We start from the raw sequence: 1092 nt of genomic DNA, 5'->3' as shown, positions 1-1092 counted from the left end.
TGTGTGGTTAAGTTATATATATATATATATATATGTTTATGGTAGACATTTACTTTAAGCAACCCAAAAAAAAAAAAAAAAAAAAGTTGCAATTGTAAATGGTTTTAAACAAAAAAAATCGACGGAATACGAAAACCTTAAAACCAAATGTGGTTAAAATGAGAACCAAAATAAAAAGTTGTAGTGTTTAGTAGCTTGTGGCCCCCATTGTAAACAGTATTTCGGCCGCCTGCTTTGTCGTCTCTCTCCTCCTCCTTCTCCTCCTCCCTCCACCACCGTCGTTCTTTTGTGTTTGACTCTCTCTCTTATCCTTCCCTCCTCAAACTGGCAAAAACCACCCTCTCTACAATCCTCTCTCTCCCCACCCCTTCCTTCAAATCCCACTTTTCTTCTGTGTTTTTTCTTTTTTTCATCAGACAAGTGTCTCATCTTCTTCCAGAACCCAGAAAAGATCAGTTATGTGTGGTCAAACGCTCTTCCTTTTCAACATCTTTCCAACCCTTTAATCCCTGCAACCTTTTCTTCTTCATCCATGGCCGGTAGTAATGAAATCAACGCTAATGAAGCCAAGGTAATTTCTACTTCATCGATTCATTTTCTAATTTTGTTTTTCTTTCTCCTGATTCACCTGGGCTTTCTTCCTTTCTCTTACCTTTTTCTTCAATGGGATTTTGATCGATTCATTTGGTAATTTTGTTTTTCTTTCGATTTGGGGGTTAATTTTGTGTGTTTCTTTCGATTTGGGGGTTGAATTTTGTTGGGTTTCCCCCCTTTTGTTCGTGGGTTTTGTTTTCTTTTGTTTTGAATCTTTGGATGGTTTCTGATTTTTACCCATTTGTGATTCGATCAATTTGTTAAATCATTTGGGATTTTTTCCAAATTTATATCAAGTTGTTCTGATTTTTGTTTCTAACTTTGATAGAAAGTGGTTCCGCTTCATACATGGATCTTAATCTCCAACTTCAAACTAGCTTACAATATGCTCCGGCGACCGGACGGCACTTTCAACCGTGAGTTAGCTGAGTTTCTTGATCGCAAAGTGGCGGCCAACACCGTTCCGGTGGACGGTGTGTACTCTTTCGACGTTGTCGA

The 1092-nt window shown here is 38.2% G+C and overlaps 1 protein-coding gene across 1 annotated transcript in view; it reads left to right on the top strand.

The window, feature by feature from the left end:
- The first annotated feature begins 346 nt into the window (after positions 1-346).
- LOC112517811 (gibberellin receptor GID1B-like) overlaps positions 347-1092 on the top strand; it is a 1720-nt gene continuing 974 nt past the window's right edge. Inside the window, exons 1-2 of the mRNA XM_025125183.1 lie at positions 347-571; positions 923-1084. Of these exons, the coding sequence (XP_024980951.1) occupies positions 533-571; positions 923-1084 (201 nt within the window). The 5' untranslated portion in view covers positions 347-532. The remainder of the gene's footprint in view (positions 572-922; positions 1085-1092) is intronic.

Source organism: Cynara cardunculus (assembly GCF_001531365.2).
Source record: "Cynara cardunculus var. scolymus isolate 2C chromosome LG 9, CcrdV1, whole genome shotgun sequence".
Classification (NCBI taxonomy): Eukaryota; Viridiplantae; Streptophyta; class Magnoliopsida; order Asterales; family Asteraceae; genus Cynara; species Cynara cardunculus.
This window is presented reverse-complemented; position numbering and strand designations above follow the sequence as displayed.